The sequence below is a fragment of the Trichoderma gamsii genome (assembly GCF_001481775.2).
Source record: "Trichoderma gamsii strain T6085 chromosome Unknown Scaffold_35.2, whole genome shotgun sequence".
NCBI classification, from domain to species: domain Eukaryota; kingdom Fungi; phylum Ascomycota; class Sordariomycetes; order Hypocreales; family Hypocreaceae; genus Trichoderma; species Trichoderma gamsii.
Genome location: NW_020171372.1, coordinates 174476 through 196444, shown reverse-complemented (window position 1 = coordinate 196444; position 21969 = coordinate 174476). Strand labels below are relative to the sequence as shown.

General features: G+C 47.7%; 7 protein-coding genes across 7 annotated transcripts; 6 read left to right on the top strand and 1 right to left on the bottom strand.

The window, feature by feature from the left end:
- Positions 1-962: 962 nt before the first annotated feature.
- TGAM01_v208411 (hypothetical protein) lies at positions 963-2479 on the top strand (the record flags this gene model as incomplete). Its single annotated transcript, XM_018808395.1, has 3 exons — positions 963-1164; positions 1222-1319; positions 1397-2479. 3 exons carry the CDS (start codon positions 963-965, stop codon positions 2477-2479), a joined length of 1383 nt encoding a protein of 460 aa, XP_018658441.1.
- Positions 2480-6687: 4208 nt separating this feature from the next.
- On the top strand, positions 6688-8506 carry TGAM01_v208410 (hypothetical protein; the record flags this gene model as incomplete). Its single annotated transcript, XM_018808394.1, has 3 exons — positions 6688-7326; positions 7461-8343; positions 8436-8506. The coding sequence occupies 3 exons, from the start codon at positions 6688-6690 to the stop codon at positions 8504-8506; spliced, it is 1593 nt and encodes a 530-aa protein (XP_018658440.1).
- A 3253-nt stretch (positions 8507-11759) lies between these two features.
- On the top strand, positions 11760-11894 carry TGAM01_v208409 (hypothetical protein; the record flags this gene model as incomplete). Its single annotated transcript, XM_024550320.1, has 1 exon — positions 11760-11894. A coding segment is annotated over one exon (135 nt), but the record flags the coding sequence as incomplete, so codon positions are not given.
- On the bottom strand, positions 11813-13609 carry TGAM01_v208408 (hypothetical protein; the record flags this gene model as incomplete). Its single annotated transcript, XM_018808393.1, has 1 exon — positions 11813-13609. One exon carries the CDS (start codon positions 13607-13609, stop codon positions 11813-11815), a length of 1797 nt encoding a protein of 598 aa, XP_018658439.1.
- Positions 13610-15462: 1853 nt separating this feature from the next.
- On the top strand, positions 15463-16158 carry TGAM01_v208407 (hypothetical protein; the record flags this gene model as incomplete). The annotated part of the gene is made up of 1 exon (XM_018808392.1): positions 15463-16158. One exon carries the CDS (start codon positions 15463-15465, stop codon positions 16156-16158), a length of 696 nt encoding a protein of 231 aa, XP_018658438.1.
- A 684-nt stretch (positions 16159-16842) lies between these two features.
- Positions 16843-17580, top strand: TGAM01_v208406 (hypothetical protein; the record flags this gene model as incomplete). The annotated part of the gene is made up of 1 exon (XM_018808391.1): positions 16843-17580. One exon carries the CDS (start codon positions 16843-16845, stop codon positions 17578-17580), a length of 738 nt encoding a protein of 245 aa, XP_018658437.1.
- A 2210-nt stretch (positions 17581-19790) lies between these two features.
- TGAM01_v208405 (hypothetical protein) lies at positions 19791-20596 on the top strand (the record flags this gene model as incomplete). Its single annotated transcript, XM_018808390.1, has 2 exons — positions 19791-20310; positions 20385-20596. 2 exons carry the CDS (start codon positions 19791-19793, stop codon positions 20594-20596), a joined length of 732 nt encoding a protein of 243 aa, XP_018658436.1.
- Between the last annotated feature and the right edge of the window lie 1373 nt (positions 20597-21969).

Below are 21969 nucleotides of genomic sequence, written 5' to 3'. Positions count from 1 at the left end.
ATTTGCAAGAGCACGGTCTCTTTTTGCGGTCTTTCGATCATCGCCCCTTTTCTCGTCGCCTGTCGATTCTATATGACACCCCAATATCCAGCAATTAGATATTTAGAGAGCGATGAGCGTAGGAGGCAGCTAGCACAGTTTGGTAACGAATCTAATCCTGGCTTCATAGAGCTTGTAACCCTTTGGGCTTTGTGGAAAAGAATAAAGAAATTCAACATTTCCCAACTCTTTGTCTTTGTGTGTTCACCAATCGTCCCCGTAGGCTGCCACGCTTGACTTCGTCTCTGGTCCTCCCTCTGAACGTGTCTATGCTACTATAGTGTCTGTCTCTACCCCCACAGCTCAGGCGTAGAATGGCAATGCAGCGGGCAGCGAGATCGACGAACAGTGGGTATCTGCATCTTAAAACCCACAGGTCGGAGCCGCGAATACGGGGTCAGTAACCGCAGCCGCAAAGACCCGAAACTACTGGCAGTACAAAGACGGGATGTGTACCTATGTAATCCTCAAGATATCATATATGGATGGGACTTGATCAAATCGTTTGTACGCCATTCTACTACGGAAGCCGCTGTTTGATGGACAGGTAACCCCACCAGCAGCATACCAGGAATGGAATATATTTTGCCCTTTGAACGCTCAGCAACGGGCTCTTTCCGACAAGCAGATAAGGTCCATGCAATCTGGGCGATAAACCCCCTAGCGTGGGGTTTTGTACACCGCGCTTCAAGAATAGGGCGCGTTGGGCTTAAGCCTTTGTGGAGTCCTGAGCTTCGTATTTAATGATTAGTGAACAGACGCTCGAAAACGAGGAAGACGAAGCATCGAAGTGTCGAAGAATAAGAATTGCCGTCCTCCCCATTCCAGAAAAGAATTGTCGTCGTTTCGATCATCTGTCACATTGCTCGTACTACATATTTGTCACGTTTCAGGCAAAGGCCAATTCGACCTAGCGTATCACAATGGGACGGGCTTCCTTGGAGCATTATCCGCAGGAAGAGTCCATCCAGCTCGATACCACCACACCCGGCGACTCTTCTCTCTCTCCAGATATCGACATCGACTCGGAAAACGAACATGGAGTCTCGCTCCCCCCCGTCGACACAGGTCGAGATGCAATGCTGTTCTTGGCTGCCTGCACCATCATCGAGTGCCTAGTCTGGGGTCAGTTTAAGATATGGCCCTATCGACTCAACACCATGTTGGCTAACAGATAACCAGGTTTTCCTTTTGCCTTTGGTATTTTTCAAAACTATTATAGCACCCATGCGCCATTCATGGGCTCTTCGAATATTGCCGCTATCGGTACAACTGCAATGGTTAGATTGCTCTTCGCCTTTCTTCATCCTCTTCGCCGAGGCCCTCGTGCTAATAGTCATCATCGTCATCGTCATAGGGAACCATGTACTTATCCGCCCCATTCGTCTTTCCCCTCATGCGAATGTATCCCAAGCAGAATCGATATGGTCCAACCGCAGGCCTCCTTATCATGTGCATAGCTCTCGCACTGAGCTCCTTCTCGCAGACTGTCTGGCATCTTATTTTGACTCAGGGCGTACTCTTCGCCATCGGTGGTTCGATTTGTTACGGCCCTTGCATCCTGTACATGGACGAGTGGTTCGTTAAGCGCAAAGGTCTGGCCTTTGGCGTGATGTGGTCCGGCACGGGTATTGGCGGATTTGCGATCCCGATGCTGCTCGAATTCCTGCTGGGACGATATGGACTGCGAACCACGTTGCGCATCTGGGCTGTTGCCCTGTTCGTTTTGACGATTCCGGTTGTCTACTTTGTCAAGCCACGGCTCCCGATAACAACTGGTGTAGAGTTCCAGCTGTCGAAGCTGAGCTTTCTCTTCGATCGCTCGTTTCTCCTGTTTCAATTGGCAAACATAGTCGAGGCTCTCGGGTTCTTCATGCCGGGCCTCTATCTGCCGTCCTTTGCCACCTCCATTCTCGGCTCCGAGGCATTCCCTGCTGCTTTGACAGTGCTAGCCGTCAACGTTGCGTCGGTTTTCGGGTGTATCGCTATGGGAATGCTTGTCGACCGATTCCATGTTACGACATGCCTCATGATATCGGCAGTGGGCGCGGCAGTGGGAGCTTTCTTGCTGTGGGGATTTGCGACGAACATGGCCGTGCTCTACATCTTTTGTGTCATATACGGGCTCTTTGCGGGGAGTTATACCAGTGCTTGGACTGGAATCATCCGCACGGTAGTTTCCAAGCCGAGCCAAGCAAATACCTCGGGCGGAGGGTCTAGTTTTGACCCGTTCATAGTCTTTGGATACCTTGCAGCCGGCCGGGGCATTGGAAACGTGGTGTCGGGACCTTTGAGCGAGGTTTTGGTCAAAGGAACTCCGTGGCAAGGGCAGGCTTTTGGTGGATATGGAAGCGGCTATGGGCCAGTTATTGCTTTTACTGGAATAACTGCCATTGCTGGCGGTGCGTCATTTCTGTGCAAACGTGTTGGATGGATGTGATTCCTAGAGGACAATTTGATGATGGACACGGGCTAATAATAGAGGATGGGGTACCTAATAGAATAAGAATTTCCTATGAAGTGGTTTGCGATTTATGTAACAGGAGGACAAAAAGTGGTGCTGCAAACCGGAGACACGCATAGAGCAGGGAATGGAGGAGTAATTATTATAAAGGACTTCTCTCCACCTATACAGTATCTCATGTGTGTGCCCCTCCTTTCTAATCTAGCCGTACTTGGTACAGTGACTCTAGATATAATGAACAGCGTTGGGGATCGCACGATGAGCGTAAGCTCTATATTGTACTCCACCTTAGGTGGTAGGTTCCGGCTTTTACACATGCTCCAAGCGATGTTCTAGTTTTGACAAAGGAGCTTGACTTGAGGATGTCAGCTCCATTTACTGCCTTCGCTTGTTTGGAACCAAGGAGCATCGTGAAATAAATGGCGGGAGGAGTTTTGCAACGTTATGACTAGCGAGGAGCAGCAACACAAAAGAAGTCTCATGATGGACCAACTAATTCTAGGTCCGATATATCTTGAGCTTGACGGCTGTGTACTTGAATATTTGGAAGTGGTTACATGCTCCCACAAGCTTAACACCAAGTTGCAGATCTAGTTGTGAGAATGGTACTAGCTTCTGTCATGTCGCTGTTATAAGATGAGCGAAGTAAACAAACCTAGAATTTCCTCGCGCTGTTCTGAAACTTGCTGGACGCCTTAACTTTAGCCTATCATGGGCGATTGAGAGGATCTAGCGTTATTGTCATAATCCCAGTTTTACATCATGTTGACTGTCCTTTTTCCTTTTCTTCCAGGGTTTGGCAAAGGTTTGGCAAAGGTTTTCCAAGAGAAGATCGCCAAGTATTGCTGAAAACACAGTCAGTATTTTTGTGTAATCAATGCAACCCTTGATATGAAAGAATAAAGGGACCTGAACGTGAAACGGGCTGGGATATGAGAGATTTGGAGGACAAACACGAAGAGCAGTAGCAGAAGTAAATGAAATACGTCCTAACTCACCACTGACCATTTGGTGAAGCCGCATACAAGAAATCCCTCAGCGCTTTTGCTTAAATGTAACCATGAATCTGCCTTCATGTGGATGGGTATGCGACCTCGTATGAAAGGTAGAGCGTACCATGAGCGATGCAAAGTAACCATGAATAATCGAGGATCTATAAATGAAAATTATCATTCCCCATCTACGATTTGATGAGACCTCGTATAAAAATCCTTCAGGGCCATTTCTCAGACATAGTCGTCTCCCATTTATCTTCATGCTATCTATCTGGTTTGCGATTCCGTATCGATGGTGGGACATGGCTGGTGTTATCGTCACATTCCCAGCTGTGCTTCACGACGGTTGCCTTCTTCCCTTTTTCCAGTGTTTAGGGGAATTGGGCTTCGAGGATAAGGCCATCCATAATACAGAGCGTGATACACTCAATGTCCGGCGGCATCTTTCTTAACTATACATGATCAGATCACACTTAGAGAAAAGAAAGGCTTAAGTTCACTCTGAGAATAAAGTTGGGATGAAGACAGCATCGAATCTAGGTTTGAGCATCATGTGACCGGCGACAGTCAAGCGTTGCTATAGCATCCAGTCTACTGCTGCCACTACTATATCTCCGAAACTACTTTCAACTCTCAGAACACTCTCCGCTTATATGCAAGTCTGTTGTAAGCCACCAACCCTTTCTCTCTGCTGGCTTGCCCAAGCGACAAATCCTACGGCTTGCTCTTAGATACCACGAATCCCTAACGTACCAGCTACAGCTGCCGTTCGTACGAGTGGCGATGAAGTACAGGCTTGGTCTCAATATAATGGACCTCTATCGCTATATCTCCATTGAGACCTGCCTCCAAGCTATTGTGGATGAACGCAGTGGAGTTCTTTTAAGTTATGGATCAAAATTACCTAACCATTCTATCCATGACTACCTATACATGAATAACAATACAGTAGATCAGTTCACACTAGCTTTAAACATTTGAACCAACGAGCTTCGTGCTATGCGCGCTGAAGTTATAGCGTACAATAAGTTGAAGGCAAGTATGTTGTTGTTGAGTGAACTGTGGCATCAAGAGGGTGTATGAGGTGTGACATCAGTCAGGGCCAGTGTCGTTGGTCGTATTTGGCGCCGATCATTACTCGCAAGCTGTGAACAATCACTTGTACCATTCTCTCAATTTGGATTAATGCCCTCAGTACTAAAGTTTCATCACTGTCAGCAAGGTCAGTTTATGGGATACCAGCTCACTAATCATAACTTCCAGGAAATACAATGTTAGGTACTTCTTAACGATACAAAACCGCAGTCACTCGCGAAAACATGCCGCTTGCTTTTTTATATAGTGTGTATCGGTACACTATTATCAATCGCTACCTCCAAGCTCGTGAATATAAACTCCTCGGCGATCCTTTAAACTACCTCGAGATGTGCCAGTCAAATGTGGCAATCTTGAGAGTGAGCCCGGAGAGCTGCGGCATGGTTCTGAGGCAAATTTTTGGATCGGGGCTGAGGGGAAAGACTTTGACGTGGTGTGAGGACCTCTCAGCGGATGATCGCGCATGAGCACGATTGGAATGGAGCGCTTTTCGTGGAGAGATTCAAGAACCCAGATCCTGCCTTGCACAATGATTTAATGGCACAAGTGCACACGTTTGGGAGGGAAAGGCAGAGACTCTGAGCGCATACTGGAACAGAATAGAAAACTCATACCTTCAACTCAGAGCAGAAGACCGCCGAACTCTACTGTCAAAGGTATCGGACATCAGTGGACAATGTCAAGGCTCAACTAACCGGCAGCTCGGAAGGATTGGAGAAAACACGAAGCCGCCTGGCAAAGCAATTCCCAGATCGACGATATCCGACGGGCGCCGAGAGAATTCCAGGCACCAGCTCAAAATAAGGGAAACAATCGACCGAGTTAGTAGCGAGATTCTTGGAGAGGTACCAAGCGACTGCCTGCTACATGTACTCTTTCCTCTACTGGGTACCTACCTATAATACTCCTGGGCTTGAACATGCGGGTAATGCTCTTACACTACTTGTTTGCCAATGAATTTGGTTATATCGCAACATGTACCGCTCAATTGAGGATGTATTTGAGTCCTTGTATCATATGTGCGATCTGGGCGCTGGGACAGCACTTGAAGTCAAGGGCGAGAGGCTCTTTCTTTGTCTGCCCAATTATTGTGGCGATGCGCTGCCATATCTTTCACGTATGGAAGGATTTGATTCCCTGCAATTGATAAACTTGGATAGATGATGATACGCGCAATTCTTCGTATAGCTGCATGTGAGTTGTCTTTTACTCGATCGTGTCTATTTCCAGCTCCAAAGCCCACTCTGCTTGTCGCTCGCTTGCCTAAGACGTCTGCGCTCGTATCTCAAGGGGCGTCTGGAAGTACCCAAGTACCGGCCGGGTGGATCTGGCCCCACCGCCTCTCTGCAAGGGGGTCGCCGCTTTGGACCAAGAAGAGGCCGCGAAATTGCAGGTGATGGAGTCGGCGCCGGTGCATTTTAAGGGGAAAACAGATTCGCGCAGCGGCCGGTAGCAGCGCTAGGCACCTGGAGGGACCGCCCGCAGCAAGCATCCAGTGCTGTTTGGCAGCCTAGAACTTCATTTTCAAGCACTGGGAGGGGCTAGGAAAAAAAGGACAGCGAGCCTCGAACACTGCCTGCTTGGATTCATTTTTCCTACCTCCTCAACAAGGCGTCTCTTTCTCTGGTCTCCTTTTTTTCTTCGCTTCGCTATTTACAATTCTTTTCTATTTTCTTTCGTCTCGCTCCCTTATATCTTTTTTTTCCATTCTCTTCTCGCCCGCTGCATTTTGCACGTTTGCGACACCAAGAAAATCGATTCCGTCAGAGTTAATCCTCTCCGAGCGGCCTGTGTGCATCCACCAGCCAAGACACGCGAGCTTGCGTACCTTCAATCGGCCATTCCATCTACCAATTCGCCCCTTTCCTCATCTCGCATCCATTGAAACATTGCAACTTTCTTCGCTCTTCTTTTCTCATCTCGAAATTGCCTGTTGCTAAGCCCTGCTCCACCGCCCTGCGCTTGGCACAAGGCCCAGTGTTCACCAGAGACCGCATCGCATCCTGATGCATTGAGCAACAATTGACCCTTGAGTTACCGATATCCGACGACATCTACCAGGCTGCTGTTCCACTTCAGCCCCCCGCCGCCGCAATGCAATTCCGAGCAAAGCATTCTCCTCTCCTCCTCCTCCTCCTTCCATCCATCGCCAGCGCCCTTGCGACAGACCCCGCTGCCGCTGCCGTCGCCAACAGCGAGAGAGACACCATCCCCGGTGACTTTGCCGACGCCGCGACCCTCAAGGGCCGTATCGGTGTGCCCACCAAAGACGCGCCGGTAGACGGCAAAGATGGCAAGCCTCACCTAGGACCCTTTGTCGAGACCGACGGCAAAGTATCGACCGAGACCAAGGGTGAAGACGACCTCCCCACACTCAAGGGGCGCCCCAAGGATCCCACCGTGGTCGATGGCAAGAAGATTCCCGAATCCAACGATGGCGTCATGTTCGACAAGAACCGTGAGAAGCCTCAGGACGGCACCACGGGCACTGAGGGCGGCGTCTCCGAGAAGGACAAGGCCCGAAAGGCCCACGAGGGCAAGACTGGCGAGAAGCTGGTGAACCAGCCGGAAGCGCCCAAGGAACACCCGCCACTGCCTCACAGCGAGGAGAAGAAGATTGAAAAGGGCAAGGGCAAAGACAAGACCAAGCCGGCAGAGTCTGAGAAGGACAAGTCAAAGCCAAAGTCTTCATCCGATAAGGATACCGAAGACACTGGTTACACCGGACTTGAGGTAGGACATATTTATCATTAACCCCCCTCTCCTTATTGATGCATGCATCCATCTCTATGCGATGCGGACCGCAATACCGCAGCGATGCAATAATTGTTCCATGATCTGATGCACTGACGCGCAACCGCGGGCAGAAACCGGGTGATCTCCCCGACACGCCTCGCGAACAGCTGTCGCCGCCCATTCCCGACTCCGCAAAGAAGGACCATCTCGACATCTCCAAGCCAAAGACCGGAAGCTCGTCACCGTCAGCGCCAGAGGACTCTGAGGGCGAAGATGGCATCAACCAACCTTTCCACTCTTTCATCCTGTCCTTTACCATGATCTTGGTTTCCGAAGTTGGCGACAAGACCTTTTTGGTAGCCGCCCTCATGGCCATGAAGCACGATCGCATGGTCGTCTTTTCTGCTGCCTTTGGAGCCCTCGCAGTCATGACTGTCTTGTCGGCTGTCTTGGGACATGCGGTGCCCGCTCTGATTTCCAAGCGTCTGACTGGTCTTCTCGCCGCAGGCCTATTCTTCGTTTTTGGCGCCAGACTGCTCCGGGAGGGAATGAACATGGATCCCAACGAAGGTGTTACGGCCGAGATGCACGAGGTTGAGCAAGAGCTGGCTGAAAAGGAGAAGGAGCTTGAGCGAAGAGGTGGCTCCATCTCTGGTGACGCCCTCGAGATGGGTCTTGGTGGCAGGTCTTCACGCAAGACCAGATTCCCCTCTCCCAGATCGCCCTCTGAGTCTCCCTCGCGTGCCCCTTCTCGCAAATCAAGCAGCCTCAGCGGCGTCGGCAGTGGTATCAGCAACCTTTGCTCTCTTATCCTAAGCCCAGCCTGGGTGCAAACCTTTGTCATGACCTTTTTGGGCGAATGGGGAGACCGAAGCCAGATTGCCACCATTGCCATGGCTGCTGGACAGGATTATTGGTGGGTTACGCTCGGTGCTTTGGCTGGACATTCCATTTGCACCGGTGTTGCGGTCATTGGTGGTCGTGCGATTGCCGGACGCGTCAGTCTGAAAGTTGGTAAGTTGAAAACCGCAGAATTTCTCTCCCATCTCTATGCAGATGCAATCAAATTGTTTGTAAGGAAAAAGACTAACCAAGGCTGTGTGCAGTTACTGTTGGCGGTGCCGTTGCCTTCTTATTCTTTGGCATTCTTTACCTCATCGAAGCCATCTACTATTAGACTTACCGGCATGATATACACATCATTGATATACTCGCTTGACTCTTAACTTATACCGACCGGGCTACCATCGTTTCTTCCCCTCTTTTCTTCTTCTTCTCCTCTACTTTTTCTTCTTCTCAACAGGATATCAGCAAGCGCGAACCTCTGTTTAGAAAACTGTATGATGAATACCTTGTTATTTTTAATTTGACTTTCTCTCATCTCTTGTTTTAATATCTGCGACTATGCTGGTGCGTTTCCGCTTGAGCAGGAGGGGGATAAGGTAAAAAAAGAAAAGGGCAAAAACGTTTAGTGTGGGCATTTGAAGATGAATAACAGCACCCTCAAATATAATAGATGGATGGGATTGCTTGGGTCTTTTACAAAGACACGGGACGATGGATGATTATCTAGGTACATTGGGTGGTATTTGAGAAGAGGAGTTTTGATACGGGCGCGTTGTATTTTGGGAAATCGAGCCGATGGGTTCTGGTAGGCAAGACGGAGAAGAAGGGGAGAAGAATATCAAGACAGGACACGTTTGGCCGAGCAAATCAGCTCTTGGGTCCAGTACTTTTTCTGCTTTCTTTCCTCCTTGAGCTGCCTAGGTAGTCTTTGGTAACTGGTTACAGAGAGATACAGAGGGGAGCCAAATACACACAATATTACATTTTCTGAAGATTATGGATTCATAAGAGGATCAACGTTACATCTCTTTTCAAGCGTCATAGCGTCAAAGCGTTCAATTTAGCTTTGGAATACGCGACTATGGCCTGATTCTTGCTTTTCTTTTCTTCTTTCCCAAAACATGGCGTATCTCGAGATGACGCCTATGCATGCAGCAGTTCGCTAACTGTATAGCACGTCGTCTCATATCGCGGCGCTTCTGCGGAGGGCCATCAGTAAGAAAGTGTCCGAGCTCTAAAAAGGTGCCGGTAGTGGCGTCGGATCTCCAACTATCTGGGGTCTTTCGGCACATGTATGCCCGACTAGGACTTTTGACAGGTGCTGGTAGTACTGCTTCAGTAGAATTATGGGTAATCTTATCGTGTATTATGGATTGATCGTTGCTCATTCACGGCTCATCGACGCTGGGATGGCCCCGGTTGCCGCTCAGCTGTTGGTCAGCCCTGTGGGCGATGCTCGTGCGCCCTGCACCTGCACCCGCACCTGCAGCTGCTCCAGTGCACATCCATCCATGTTGGCCAAGGAGGGTTGCAGCGACGTCGTCAACCAAAGGGGGCTGTGATGCCTGCAGTCAGTGGTGTTGTGCTTGAAACCCCTGCCGGTTGGACTTTGACGTTCACGTCTGCATTTTCCTTCTGTTTTTAGCCCGTCTTTCGCTTGATCAGACCTCGAGCCAATCGGATGCGCAGCTAAAGTGCCGTCAAGATCTGCTTCCTTCGCGCCGTCCTTGATTTTTCCTTGTTTCCTTCGCCCAATATCACCCGCAGTCACGCCCCCCATTCAAAACCTGGCAAGCCCCGATCTATACGCACATCTGCCATGGTGGATGCAGCCTAATACAACCCTCCGTTCTCTCGATGCCCCTCCATCCTCTTTTCGCTGTCACAGGCGACAGCGGCCATCTTGATTGAGCTTCGCCTATCGAGCGCTTTGACTGGCTGGCGGTGTCAGTCACGGTTAGAGTTTAGGCTGTCTGTTCGAGACGCGCGGATTCACATACGAGATGCTCTCCTGCTCGTCTCTTTATCTGATGCCGTGTCCAGCCGCTTTTTTCTCCTTGTTTCCTGCCTGTATTCGTCATTGACTCCATGTGATGTGGCAGTGAAAAGAAACAATCACAGTCAAATCCGACTGTGATGGCGTTGCCTACCTGATTCACAAAATCTTGACTCACATGAGAGTGTGCGTATGCTGGGGATAGCGAGGACATGCTCCCGTTCTAACACCAGGAGTGCAGGTTGAATCAAAACGCAACTTTAGTCGCTTACGATGCTCTCAACAGGGTAAAATTAGCCGCATGAAGGAGAACGCCACCAAGACTGGCGATGCTTCGCTCGGCTAGTTTCCGATGACCACTTCCAACGCCCTCATCTTGGTCCGATCCTGGAGGGCAGCGTGGCGCTGTTCCTTGCCTCTTGCCGCCGTACCTTGCAGCCTGTGACATTTCTCGCCATCTATTAAGGTTTGGCCATCACGGGATTCGAGAAGCGTGTGTCATATCTCTCAGCACAGGGAGGGGGGCTGGAGTAAAGAGGGGAAACATGCTCATGAGTTGTTGCTATTGGCTCGCAAAACCGGTCGAAAGCGGAACTAGGGCCACGAGTCTGTTGAGGGCGAGATGGAGGATGAAGGGACTTGGCAGGTTCGTTATTCTTCCATGTTCGGAAATGTCTCTCTCTTCGAGCACCCCCTTTTCTGAGCATACGGATGTGTACGGATGTCTCCTGTCTTGGGCTGCTGCTAGGCCTGCAACGTTGTCGAGGCTTCGCTTCGAGGGCCGCCAGTAGAGTGCTCGGCATAGTGGGAAGCGAAGGTGGGCATGCGGCAAGTATAAAGAAAGCGGAAGAGAACGGCAAAATGCTTGGATAGTCGATCAAGGCCAAACACTAAACTGAACAAACACTAAACTGAAGTTGTCGATCAGAGCCACTGAGCAGCTTCCGTTTAGCTATACCGTGAAAAGCTTTCAGCCTATCAAGCTTTCATATTGGAGTCGGCGGCCTTCCATCTTCAACCTTAGCTACCTCCTCACCAATAACTCGAGCATGTGCGAGCTCGTTCACTGCCCAGGCTGTGGAGAGCTCATTTCAGAGTCCCTTCCCGTCTCAGAATGCTTGACCTGTTTGTCGTGAGTCTTCTATACCCTCCCCCCTCTCGTCCCTTTATAATCGTCTCGAAGCTAACGATGTCTTTTTAGAAGTAGTTACCGATCGACTTCGCCCGAGAGACCAGCCTCGGCCCCACCATCAGGCACAAGGACTGAAGTTACTCTGTTTATACTCGTCGTCTCCAATGAAGATCGAGAGCCCACGTTTGTGGATGGCGCGGTGTATTTCGAGTCATGATTAAACGTTAGGGCGTGGCATGGTGACTGTTGGAGCCACCGTTTTGTCGTTTAAATAATGTTTGAAGTGAAAACAAAAGACGCTGCATGTTACCGTCATTTGTCAATTGGTTCTACGGTGTCTTGGTGAGCACACTCTTAAGCAGGGCAACAGGGAAGGGTAACAAGAATATAGATAGTGTCTAGTGAGCTTTTTCTACAATTCTATTAATATCAATCTAATTCTTGATATATATTAGGCATCAGCATAGTAAACCATCATCTCCATTCTGCACACCATCTACTGAAAAGCATCAGGCCAAAGTAGAACTCTCTGCTCTCTTCTCCATCATATCCTTGTATCTCACCAACATGTCCCGAATGTCCTCCGACTGAGCACTCTCAATGATTTCCCGTGTCACTTGCGCCTCGCCCGTCTTCAGCAGCATGTCTACAATCCCCTTGGAGTCTTTCTGGATGGCGTATTCAATCATTGTTACTCCATTTGCATCTTTGATATCTATCAAGCAATGGCCTGTGGCCAGAATCATCTTGGCAGCATTCTCCATTCCTTTTTTCACGGCCAGCATCAGCGCTGTTTCGCCATTTGCATTTACCAGATCGAGCTTCACTCGTCCCGAACGGAGTATGCACCGCACTATGCCGCAGCAGGCAAGAACTTCCATGTCGGACATGGGGTCAGGCTTAGAAATTGCCATCATCATTGCCGTGTTCCCCTGGTGGTTTGTCTGATTCACATCGACGCGGCCTGAGTTTAACAACTGCTCAACATTGCCTTTCCATTCCCAAGATACGTTTTGCATGAGCGGTGTCATGCCCTCATTATTCGCTTTGTTCAGATCAACCCTCGGATCATTGATGAGAAGTTTGAGGCACTTGTTAATCCGAGTGCATGAGACTGGTGTATTTAGATTCACATCGGCTTCGTTTGGATCAAGTCTGCCGTCCTTCAGATACATCTCCAAGACTTCATGTTGGCCAGAATTTGCGGCATGGAACAGCGCATTCCACCCATTGTTATCCTTCAGGAACATGTCGACCCTTTTGTCAGACAGAAGCAGCTTTGTAATTGCCAACCCGCTGACTTCAGCACGGAAACCAACACCTTCGGCGGCAATCATTAGCGGGGATTTTCCATTGACTGTTGTCACGTTTGGATCGATTCGTTTATTTCCAAGCAACATTTGCACGATATCTGTCTTCTCATTCATGACAGCACGGCTCAGGATTGGTATGCCACCAGCATCATGTGCATTGAGCTCGATTCGCTCATCTCGCGACAACACGTCCACAATATCCTTGTGGTCCTTTGCGACTGCCGCTGCTAAAGCCTGACAAAATGACCCGGGTTGTCCACAACAGGGATCTGCGCCATATTCGAGTAGCAGCTTGACAACTTTAGTGTTGCCTTTCTTAGCCGCCCGACGAAGAGGCGAGTGCCCAACTGGACGCAGTTTCACAGCAAGTTTGTTCGGATCAGCTCCATATTTTTCCAGCAAATGTTGGACGAGAGACTCTTTTTCACGGCCTTTAGCCGCTATGTGTAAAGCCGTCGAGCCATCTTGATCGCACGACTCTACTGTCAGGCCGAGAGAAAGAAATAGCTCTACCACATCCACTTGGTCGGACTTGATAGCGTTCCACATTACCTGCAGCCATGAATCGTTGAATTTGCGCTCTTTCCAAGTCTCCCTTTCTTTGATTTTAATCTCGCGGGCTTCTTCGTTGATGCTGGCCTGGACGCAGTCGACCTGCAGTAAAAGGTTCACCAGATCCTTGTGGGCTCTAGCACTGTCGACCATCCTTGGCCATATATTGCGAGGCGCAGCCGTCTCTATGATTGGAATTTCGAGTATCTTTTTCATCATGGCCTTGTTGGCCGTTTTCACAGCCCCCTCTAACGCCGTACATCCGCCACGGAGCGCGTTGTGGAGGAGGAGAGTGTCGTAAAACTGCTCGTAGTAGACTTTGCTTGCAAGGATGAAGTTGAGAATATCGTCATCTTTTTCTAAATAGTCCATGAGAATTTTGTGAAGTAACTCGGGGTGGAGGATGAGCTGCTTCTCCTCTCTATCCGATAACCGCGCCATCGTTTTGAAATATCAGCTTCGTGCTTTGTTAGATCAGCAGGGAGGAAGTCACTTTGTTGTGTTATCTTCTACTAAAGAGCAGAGTCTGCTTTTCTTCTTCGCTGATGTCGTGTTTCGCCGTCTTTTTGCTTCAACTTCCAGTGATCAAGACATGACAAGTGAGAACATGCACGCTGCGCGCGAAGATATTGACACATTTATGATGCAAACTTTTGCGCAGGTAATAACTGACAATACTTCGCTCTTGTATTCCTTGAATGGCTTGTTCAAAGCAAACTCTCTTCAGACAGGTACGGCTCTCGTCCAATCAATTTTCCGCCATTCTTTGGCTATGACCAGCTGCCGATTGCTTTCTTTCATACTGCGTTGGTCATGGCGGCCAAGTCCTCTAGGATTCACTCACTGCTTGATATTGTCAGAACAGAACAATCAAGGATACAACAAATTCTTTGCTAGGCATACAAACAGGTCAACCAACTATGTTCATGATGCCAGACTGTGTAGACTTGTCTCTATCATTACATGCAAAACCTGCATTTTATTTTCTTACATGGCATATCGTTATATTATGACGCTCTTTGTAGTATGTGGCCATGGCGCATTCATCAATGGAAAAGTGAATAGTGCAATCAGTGTAATGTCAAGAGAACATTTGGAAAAAGGCTGCGTTATCGACGTTTACGGCATATATGAAGGCGACTTTTAGAACAAAAGAAGAGATATTCAAGACATGAGTTGAGTTGGCAGAAGGCAGGCCAGTGTCTTTGTGCAGTAACCAGCCTTCTACTCTACCCCGATAAAGGCTATATTAAACTTGTATACAATTCAGCGCCGATGTCCCTGGTGGATATATCGGATCCATGCGTTGCGTAGAGGCACTCAACAAGTCAAGGTGTACAGTAGGTACATGTAATCAAGGGCACGAGTGCCTTCTTGAGCGAGCCATGCGAGTACAATAAATCAATTGCAGCTCTAAATATCGACACTACAAGTATTATATACAAGTGCTGTGAAAGACATTGTTCAAAGATTGCATTTCCCCCCAGCAGGCTAAGAGAGTGCGGCTGACATTGGAAGGATGAAAGGGAGTATGTTCGAGATAGTTTTTGGATGAAAGTAAGCTGTTTTTGTTTTTCGGAGGGAGTATATGGTGCTATTGCCTTCTTTCTCCATCTTCGCGTATTGTATTCGCAGGTTGAGGCCCCAAACATTTCCCTAGCACCCTTTGTTTCCTCTTCTTTCTTCTGCCTCTTGACAATTACTGGTCCTTGAGGCTATGGTTGAACAACGTTTATTGTGCCTTTGGACAAAGGTTATTCCGTGTTACAAAGTACGTTGTTGTCGGAATACAAGAAAGGAGTGCTGGGCGTGTAATGCCTGTTTTGTTAAAATGTAAACTACAAAGCATCTGCATAAGTAATGTATTCATCTCGCCCAGTAACACACATCGTAGAATACAAGTCTCGTACGTCTTTTCTTCTTCTGGATTTGTGTCTTCTAACCCTGCCTTGTTCAAGTGCCTTGTTAGCATCAGTCTTGGACCAGTTCAATGAGAGCTCCTTTGCAAGTGACATGCAACCCATCAAATCTGCTTCTCTCATTATACGGAGTCTGCAATCTTGCCATGTATATAAAAGAGAAGCTTGATGCTTTCAATGGCCATCCAAATCCCAGCAACCAAGACAGTTTTATCAAAATCCCAACTTTCCAGCTTTCAAGCTTCCAAACCTCAACCGACAGAAGAGTTTTCAGCCTCAAAACAAAAACAGCTCCCAGTCTCCCAACAGAGAACTTCAACCCTTGAAATCACCGCCGTAAACAAAATCCATCACCTCTTCCCAAGACCGCCCATCATGCCGGGACTGACATACGCCATTGCCTGGATCGCCACCAACCAGTCGGCTTTCCAGGGTGCCCTCCAAGTTCTGCAGCCCGCTCAGGAGAACTCCTTCTGGAGAAATGACGCCACCATAGAGCACCCCGATTTTGCTCCCCCCCGCCAATATGTGTTTAACCACAATCAGATAAACGGGCACATCGTTTATTTAGCGAATGCAGAAGATGAAAGGAATGTCACTGCCTTGGCTGATATCATGATAAACAGGCTTAAGAGAAATCATCTGCACATCCGCATGTTTCTAATCAGCAGTCTGGCTTCTATTGAGGACTACAGTTTCCTCACACCACCTCTTACCACCGACAGCTGCCTACTCGATTCATTTCCCCCTCTCGCTACTAGCTTGATTATGCCTGACGCTGAAAGGAACGGAAAGCGCCTCCTCGAGGCGGCGGCGAGACATCAAGATACCCAACTTGGGGAACACCACAGGTTTGTACCTTTGTTTCTCTACAATATCCGGGACCCAAGTCTCGAAACGAACATTTGTCGTTCATATGATTTCTTCGGCCTACCATCCATGATGTTTATGGGCCTGTGCCACGCGAGCGACATGTCTGACGAAGCGCAAACTAATTCGTCTGCGGTAGCGGGATTCCATATTAAGGGTGTTCTTGAGCACCTCGAGCGACTAGAGGCAATAGCGAATTGAACGAATAGTTGACGTCGGAGGGCTTACGACAAGTGGCTTCGGAATTTCGCGTCTGCACAGGTTTTCTTTCCATTCTTGCTTTTTTTCTTTAACCATCTTTACCACAGGGCAATGTTTTCTTAATGATCACTCTTAGATGGGCAGGTCGGTTGAGTTTGTCGTCGTCGTCGTCGTCGTCGTCGTTGTTGTTGTTGTTGCATTTTTGTTTGTTTTCATCATCTTTTGGGACGTTTTGGATCGGAATATAGAATAGACGGTGACTTTTCCTGCTTGGCATGTTTGTTGTTGTTTTTGTTGTTTTTATCTCATTCACCAATCTTGGGTTAAACAGTTTTCTTTTAGAATACGAAATAAGAAGATATTTGGCTTTCTGAATCTCATTGTTTTACAAAGAGATGAACACTAAATGGTGGAGGAATAAACGACCTATAAGAGATGTATCCAGTAAGAATAAAGGATTAAAAGAGGCTGTAAAGTGGCGGCAGTATGATAATAGTTTCTTACATACATCGCTTGTACTTACATATAAAGATGCTAGCACTGTCCTGAGGTCATTTTAAGCAACCCAAGCAATTTACCAATCCTCCAACTTCCAAAATACCCAAACCTCTGCCAACAGAAAACTTCAACGCACAGAATCACAGCAATAATCGATACTCATCGCCTTCCTCAAAAGACGCCACTATGCCGCGAGTGCGAGCGCGAGATATGCAAGTGCCATACGAGATTGCTTGGATCGTCCCAAGCGATGAAGCTTTCGTTGCTGGCCATCGAGTCTTGCAGACCGATGCTGCAATTGGCGTCTGGACAGACGACGTGCCCACAGATTCCTCTACCGGCCCCCGTCAGTATCCATATACTCACACAGAAGTCAATAGTCATGCGGCCTATCCGACAAATGCTGGATACAAAGGCAACATACCTCGTTTGGCTGAGGTAATGGTTGAGGCCCTCAATAATAATGGTCTGCAGCTTCGGATGTGCATGGTCAGCGACCTCGGCCATTTTACGACTGTACCAAATGGCGTGTATCTTGGCTTCAACCATTGCGTGGTTGACTGTTATAATGTCGAAGGCAGACTTAGTGTTTCGGTTAGAAAGGAGAGTATAAGGAACGCAAAGAGCCTTCTGACGGTGGTGAGAAACTTGGTCATCAGCCAAGATACATCCAGTGACTGCATATACAAAGCTTTCCCTGCTTATGACTATTCGGACCCATCTCTCGAACCATACATTTGCCGTGCGCCACCTTTCAAAGACCTGCCATGCCTGAAATTTACAGGCCTATGCCATCGCTCCGACGTATCTCAGCAACCGGTAGACCATTCGTATGAAGTAGCTGCGTGGCATGTCTGCTCTGTTCTCCAGCACCTACCGACGTTGGAGGCAACAGTGCCCGACCCGCGCCGCAGAGAACGTTGAAGTGACAGCAATTCAACCATGTGTTGGCCGCATTTCGGAATTCCTTTTATTCTTCTTTTTCTTCACCCATCTTTCTTATCTGCCCCTCTTGGTAAGGCATTTGGTCGATTGTTGTTGTTATTGTTGTTGTATTCACCAATGATACATCAACAGTCTTCTATCCACATGAAGAAAAAAAAACCGTTTGGATTTGAGAACTTGAACACTCATAAAAATAGAAGCAAAGAAAAGTGGTAAAAGGCTAAAATGAATACCAAAAGTAAAAACAATATAAAAAATGAAAGGCTGTGCAATGGCGGCATATATCATAACTGGAGCACTGGATAGCGAAAGTGGTGAAAGGATAACAATTTCTCAGAGATATCGCTTCAATTTACACAAAAGGACGCTGGCACGTCAAAGGTCTTCACATCATCCCAACCTACTCTGGAGCGATTGGAAAATGCCTGTTCCCTCCGTGGATGAGTTTAAACATTTCATGGCGGAGAGCAACGTTACACCTATGGCTCGTGTATACGTAAACCGCCTTCTACACGCCATCAACAGGTACGTGAGAGATACTCAGCGCGAGATACTCATAGAGCACAGGCACACCAACTACTTCATCAATGTCCGCCCTGTGTATCAAGACCGGAGTCTATAAGAGTGGGAAAATCTCTGTCTTTTAGACTGGCATGAATCATAATCCGAGAGGGGTGCCATTGAACTGCTTAAAGCACCATGAAATGATGAGGGGGATCATCAAAGAACGAGGGGGTGCTTTCAAGTCAGTCAGTTTTTTTAGAGAGCTATTTCTATACCCTTTGTTAAGCAAGGAGCAAAGAGACAGAAGGGAAACGCTTCTTTTTGTTACGGGTACATCGACTGATGTCTAGTTCCACTCTACTAGTTCAGCGTTTTCTGGGGGAGGTTTTTGTTTTGTCTAGAAAGAAAATCATTGTTCTTGCACCGTGAAAGATGGTCGGGCTGCTCAAACAATGATTTGTGTGAACCCAAAGCCGACGTGTATTGCAGTCCGCGGCTTGGTTGATTACCTTGGCGGAGAACCAGGGCCATTAAGGATGTTTTATTTTTAAATAATATTTCCGAGAACAAGCACATTTCTCTAAATGTTTCTATAAATATATGTGAAACCGCCCAAACAATGGAATTGCTTACCATGCGTGTTTGTATTAAGATGGTAATACAACACTCAAGGTAGGAGGAGGCACCACATGAATAACAAAGTTAGGCGTTCATTTGTTCCTCCGAATGCAGTTTTCTTTCTTTCCATCACATGTATGCCTTGAGTTCTATTTTATTCTCAGTTGCTTGCCGTTTTTATCTTTTTTTTCCTTTGATGTCTCTCAATACCGGTGTTTTTGCCCAAAAAGAGCATTAGGCGACAAAGATGCTTACCGATGAACGTCCGATGAAAATAAATTGTCTTTGTTGTCTGACGCACTCTTATTTGCGTTATATGCCAAAAGCCCTATCCAAGCGTTATTTCTACATTGTACTCGCCATAATCATGTTCAAACAATACGTGTCTTACAGAGTTCAAACAAAGCCCAGCGCGTAGAGTTCATCATTCTTAGTGAGATAATGTCCTGTGAACATGATTCAATAAGAAATGCCGGTTTCGTTATGTGAAGTTGTTACATTTCACCTCTTTGAAGACATTCTCGAACGAGATATTACAAAGACAGAGCTTTTTGACAATTGACGTACTTGTTTTTCTTTTGACAATATTCGTAAGCGTAATGTTACGCAGAGCCACTTTCAATGAGATGAACTTGATACGAACATTTCGTCTTGGGATATGATCTGTCTCTTTGAAGGCATTTTTGAACATAATATTTGTTATAAGGGGATACTTTGAACAATAATGAACTTGATATATGACTTTACATGCTTGAGATCCGGCACAACAAAGACCTTTTGGACCAGTTTCCGTTGTCGTAGAGTATACACAACAGCAATACTCATCTTGAGGCATGCTCGAAAAACTATAATAAGAGGCAGATCTGACCTTCTGATAACCATCTCGAAACAACCCAGACAACACAAGCTTTCTACACACCACAACGCACTCCAGCAACCTCCGCACCATCCAGGCATTCATCAACTCTTCCAGACACCTCTCTAACAACAGCAAGTAGCCTCAACTCTTGAAGCGCTGACTCTTAAACTCTCAGATCTGACCCCCGAAAATCTTCTTGCATCTAATCATGGCAAGCTCTTCAGCTGAATGGCCCATTGGGTGGATCATTTCCGATCTCACCGAGTACCTCTATACCGTGCCACTGCTCGGCCCCAATTGCGTGCAGAGCATAAAAGTCGGAAACGACGACGACCTCGTCTGGGCAATGGGTGAGATGCATGGCAAAAGGATCTTCCTAGTCAATGCTACAAAGAAATGGCATGCCTATGCAAGTGCTAACATGAGACAAAGATTCGGTATCAAGATCTTGTTCATTGGAGGCACTTATATGCCGACCAACAGCCTGCATCCCATTGGTCATTGCGATTTGAAGATGCCAGACATTGACGAGCGCCGTTATGGCCGCTTGGCAACATCCATCCCCGGAGACGACATTGCGTCCTTGGCCAAGCTAATTGGTGCCAAGGATCGGGTTATAGCCGGAACAAAGGAGGGACAATTCAATCTCGACGGAGTCATCTGCCTGTGGTTTGAGCAAAACGCACAAGTCAGGAGTGGACTCACGTTGCCTCCCGCAACAACTGTTTGTACGTTTAAGATACCCCTCCCACCGCCCCGTTAGAGCATTTACTACAGAGAATGATGCTAATAATATAACCAGCGTATGCAGAATGGCCAGGAGACATGAACGACCAAATGTGCTGCGGCAAGGAGTTTAACAGTGGGGGCTATACCAACCAGATTCCCTGCCTCAAAGTTTTGGGAGTTGCGGGATACCGAGGCAGAGCCGACAACAATGTAATATGGCTTAAATACGCGACGCTCAGGAGCGCAGCCACCATCTCGTGCATGATTTACGAAATTGCACTTTGAGCAGTGAGACGAGACGACAACTACTTGGCCTTACTAGGTAAACAGCACATGGGCATGGATGGTGAAATGAGACGACAGCTATTTGGCCCAGCCAGAAAGTGGACACTTTGCGACTTTGTTTTACTCACATGAATTCTTTATTGCGTTTTGTTTTTGTTTTGTTTTGTTTCTTTTTCGGGCTTGTTTCTTTGTTGCTTGACACCAAAACCAGCTCACTGAGCGATACTGAGATTTTGCTGTATACCTTCCTTTTTGTTATTTCTACCAGATTTTGGACGTTAGTTTTTGGATTTGAAACGGTTTTTGTTAATTTTTTTTATGGGACTAGATGTTATTTCTTTTGGGCTTGGTTAGACAAATAGAACTTGGACCTTTTTGTTGCGATAATCTTGAACTTGGACGTTGCCTAACTTAGTAAGAACATTGAGTACATGTACGTACCACAGAGCGATGAGCAGTAGATCCTTCCCCCACGGCCCGGCAGCAACTGCCTTACGCTGGCAAACTCGTGTGACTGATAAGAGTCCGGAATAAACCTAGCGATGACAAGAGGAATAAACCTAGCGATGACAAGAGGACTTTCTTAAACATCATCATCCTCCAAATCTATCACAATTTCAGCTTTGCTGCCATGGATATCCGTCCAGCACTAGCAGGTGCAACGTCAAATCGCCACGCATATACGTATTTGCTTATGGGCACATGCTCAGCCATCGCACAAGCACGCTTGCAACAGTTCCTATGGATGACGTGTATGGATAGATCAAGAGCTCATAGAATTACGGCAAAGAAAGATACTGACAGCATGGGATCGAAGCAGTACATATCACCACTCTCTCCAACGATCTCTCACATCCAACCAGCCCGCCGACAGCCCGAAGAAAAAAAAAGAATCCACCGGGAGCCCGAGAGCCGCTGGCGAACCGCAGCTGCAAGCGTGACTTTACGACGGAACGCACCCCAAAACCAGCACCCAAACAGGGGGCCTTCCCGAAAAAGAAAATGGCGAAATCGAGGCGTCCGGTGGTGAAATCTGGGCCAATCCTCCCACCCAAGGTTTAGGCGGTCGAACGTTGCAGAAGGCGAAGAAAGAATCAAGAGCAAGCGATGGCCCGAAGGACGTGGAGACACTAGACGGTGCCTAGCCCGTGGCTAGTCGGCGGGACTGGGGCTTCTCTTCTTTTAATTCCCTCCATCCAAATCGTTTTGTCATCATCCTGGCTTGGGGGACTGGAGACATGAACAGATTGGCAGATACCTACTCAGTTGCATAGGTATATGGCTGGTGATGAGTTGTCGTATGGAACCGAATATCCTCCAATCTTTCACCCTGTCGATCATTTGCGTTCGGCTAGGGTTCCGTCGACTACACA